This window comes from Chrysochloris asiatica, unplaced genomic scaffold (genome assembly GCF_000296735.1).
Source record: "Chrysochloris asiatica unplaced genomic scaffold, ChrAsi1.0 scaffold00346, whole genome shotgun sequence".
Taxonomy (NCBI): domain Eukaryota; kingdom Metazoa; phylum Chordata; class Mammalia; order Afrosoricida; family Chrysochloridae; genus Chrysochloris; species Chrysochloris asiatica.
In genome coordinates, this window is record NW_006408864.1 from 1,585,686 (window position 1) to 1,589,475 (window position 3,790).

At 58.0% G+C, this 3,790-nt stretch overlaps 1 protein-coding gene across 1 annotated transcript; it reads right to left on the reverse strand.

Annotated features, from left to right (window-relative positions):
- Positions 1 to 743: 743 nt before the first annotated feature.
- On the reverse strand, positions 744 to 2,131 carry LOC102823940 (G protein-regulated inducer of neurite outgrowth 2-like). The gene has a single exon (XM_006875911.1). It carries the CDS (start codon positions 2,073 to 2,075, stop codon positions 744 to 746), a length of 1,332 nt encoding a protein of 443 aa, XP_006875973.1. The 5' UTR covers positions 2,076 to 2,131.
- Positions 2,132 to 3,790: the final 1,659 nt, after the last annotated feature.

Genomic DNA, 3,790 nt, shown 5'->3' on the forward strand with positions numbered 1-3,790 from the left:
GCCATTCTTGACTTCCTTCTTTCTAAGAACTACATTTTGGCTGGAAAAATGAAGAGATAAAGGTGCATATTTGAGGGCAGCTGAGAGCCTGTTCTCCCCTTCCTCGTGGCCACTTGGTGAGCTAAGAAGTACTCCCTCTGGAGCCTGGGAGGGCTCTTGTGTAGCACTCATCACCCTTAAATACATGGGTTTTCCCACAGACTATGAGCTCTGCAAGGGCTTGGACAGCCTGCCTCGTTTCCCTTGGAAGCCAGACTCAAGAAGGCTTCTTTGTCTACAAGCTTGAGGAGCAGTAGTATGCTACAGGAAGATGAACTAGTTCCAGCCAGTCCTGGCTTTGCATCTCAGTGCCACCAGACAAGCATGGGCACACATCTTCAATGTCCTTTATAAAACAGGCCTCACCCAGCATGGTAAGGTGAGCAGGACAGTGTGTGGTACACAGGAGGCCCTGCACATTACAAGGACAGAGCCGGGCAGTCCATGTACAACCATAAGGTTCAAGCCACCAGGAGCCCCAGGGAACCTCTGGCAGAGTTCTGAGGGCAGACACAATAGAAGTTGGATTCTTTCACAGACAAATCAAGAGGCCGCTTCTGCACAGTGTCGATGCACCACTCCAAAGTCCAGAGTGCAAGATGTGTGGTGGGGACTCTGGGAAATGAAACCCTTAACCGCAGTCCCACTGTGTGTAGCGGGCAGCCCCACTTGTTGCCTGTGGCCAGTGCCAGGTCTGCAGTGCCTCACTCAGGGGCTGCACTGGAGCAGCCGCAGCAGCTGGGCTGCCACAGGGACTGCATGACGGCTCGCAGGGGGCCTCTGCGGCCCTCCACAGACAGGCTGTCCTTGCTGGTGGGTGCCCGCTGCAGCTGCTCAAACTGCATGTCCAGGTGCTTCTGGATGGCCACATCCAACACCTCAGGATCCACGGCGGCCCCGTATACCTCCCACGTCATGCCCTCAGCATCCCACCGCACGTTGTGCACTGGGGACGCTGCCTCGTCCAGGCTGGGCCCCACAGTCCCCTCTGGGAACATGTGCAAGGCCACGGAGGCTTCCAGGGGGTGGCATGTGGCCACAGCCTTGCAGACTGCCCTGGGGGCTGTGTGCACTGCAGCATCCTGGGCTGATGAAGGGGCCAAGTCACTGGCTGAAGTCATGGTCCACATATCCTTGGTCTTGGTGTCAGGCTCTGTGGTTAACCCACTGGGACCCCAAGGGTGGGCACAGCACTGGGAGTGCCCACGTAGCCCCCCAGGTGGTCTGCAATGGAGCTTGAGTCCATGCTGAGCCTGTAGTCCAGACTCACTCACTGATGCCACCAGCTTGGGAAACATCAGGAGCTCTGTGGCCCCCACCTCCCTCATGCTGCACAGGGCAGCTGCTGGGGGCAGAGCACGGCAGGAAGTGGTGGCCAGCTGTCCAGTGGCTTTGGGCCCAGCCTCCGGGCTGCTGCTGTTGGCAGTTGTGCCATCCAGATCGAGTGGTGATGCCCATACCTGACTCTCCCCCAGGGTCCAGGCTGAGTCTGAGGTCCCAGCAGTTCTGGGGGCCACCTCATCTTCCGGACCCTGATCCCTTTCCAGGCCAGAAGTGTTGCCAGGTGGCAGTGGGGCCCTTGGAATGGGTGAGCCACCAAGGGCTGAGCAGCTGAGGCTGGCCTTCCGAACTCTACCATGCCCCCGAGTCTGGGTGCTTCGGGCCAGGTCCGAGTGGCTCCTCTTCATGGCAGTGGCGTTGGGAGCCTGCAGGCAACACAGGTCCCCACTGCCCATGGCAGACACATTGCCCACGGTGCTGCTGCGCCAATGGGCCACGGCTTTGGGCTGTGGTCGGGGGCTGGCAGCCAGCCCCTGCGCCGTGCTCTCCGCCTGGTATCCGTCTTCCTCTGGGACCTGGGGGACGGTGCTGGCCTCCCCCCGCTGGGTCTGCCACACAGTGCTGCTGGCACTTTTTCGGAGCTCTGGTCTCTGCTGACGGCCTTCACCCAGCAGGCTGAAAGAGCTCCGAGACAGTGGCTGCGGGCGGGGGCTCCACAGTGCCTGGGTCTCCGGCTGGATGTGACTGGTGCGCATGCTGCCCTGCAGGAGAAGGGGAGGGAACGGGCTTGAGTTGAGTGACAGTATCTCAGCTGGTCTCAGGGGGAGCTCAGCACTGTGCTAGGCACACGGGGGTGGTACCTGCCTGACACCCACACACTGGACAGGGCCCTCAGCAAGACTGCCGAACATGGCAGTGACTGGACACAAGAGATAACACAATAAGGTCACCACATAATGCACAGACAGGGAGGACACCAAAACTGTCCTGACCCTAGTGTAGGCCGCTAGAGATCACGTGCCAAGCCAGAGGCTGACGTGTCCATCACATGGGCTCACAGCCCTGGGGGCAGGGGCTTCGGGATACAAAAATTGGGCAGTATTTTAACAACCAGTTAAAATACTATCTTTCTAGCAAAGAAAAGATGGACCTCCACAGACGCAGTCTTCATATCAGCCTGGCTGGGGGGTCTCCCTGACCGAGCATGCTCAGTGAAGGTGTGCAGGATGAGGGGAAGTGAATACAACAAACTCTGGGAGTTGCCTGGGGTCCCTACATCCTCTTTGGCCTGGCCATCTGGCCTGTCATATCTCGGGGACTCCATCCTAGTCTACAGGGAAGAAAGGGTGCCCTGACACCTCCTGGAGCCCGCACATCAGGCCCTCACATACGGGACTCAGTCAACATTGCTCACAGTCCGTACAATCTCCTAAGTACCTATTGTGTGCTGGGCTCTAGAGCCTAGAACTAATGATTTAGATCTGGCTGTGCCCCTAGGGTGGGGGTCTGGCATGGACATAGGACACCTATACAACGTCTCCAATCAGACATGCACTCCCTGAAGCTAAAACTCTTCTCTTGCCAGCTGTGCCTACATTCTCTCTCCTGTTGCCTCCATGCCATTCCAGTCCCCTCTTCAAGCCACATAGCCCGCTGACTCACCTTCAGTCTAGCCTCATCACTGGTCCCTCTGGCCTCAGCATCCCATCCCAGGGAAGTCTGTCCTGACCTTCCCAGCTGGCCACTTCCATCTCTGGCTGCACACCAGCAGCCTCTCTATCAACATAAAGTATTCAGACCGGCCTTTGGTCTGTTCCTATTTCTCCAGAACCCAGCACTGATGGGGAACACAGTAGGCACTCAGGGGAGATTTGCTAGGTGCTCAGGGGACAGGATGAGCCAACGAGTGAGCGCTGAATGTCACAAACAGAACTACAGGTGGACACTGAGGACGGAGCTGCCCCTCAGGAGGTGATGGGTCTTGAGAGGCTCAGTGTAGGTGAAGGGAATGGCCTGAGTAGAAGGTGAGGTTGTGTGTATGGAGTACACACAGTTGAGCAGTGGGCTGGGCACTGGGCAGGGCCCCAGAGGGGCGAGTGGGCTGGAGCATCTGGGTCTGCCTGGTTGACCAAAACTGTGACATAGGGAAGTCAGTCTGCAGATGCCCCATCAGGCAGGACCAGCTAGGGGAATGTGGGTGGGACAGCAGGCAGTAGGCAACCCTGGGCCTGCCCTCCCACTGCTGGGCTGATAAGGCCTGCCGGGAAACCCAACCACCCGAGCTAGGTGAGCAAGGCCACTGGGAAAGGGAGTATGGGAGAGCTCCCCAGGAATTCAGTCGAATTACCAACTTGGTGCTGGTCCCAGCACTCCCGAGATGGATGGTGGCTGGTAGAGTCAGCAGTGACATGTCCTATGAGAGCTCAGGACACGTTCCAGAGCCCAGTTCAACACAACTTCCTGCAATGTT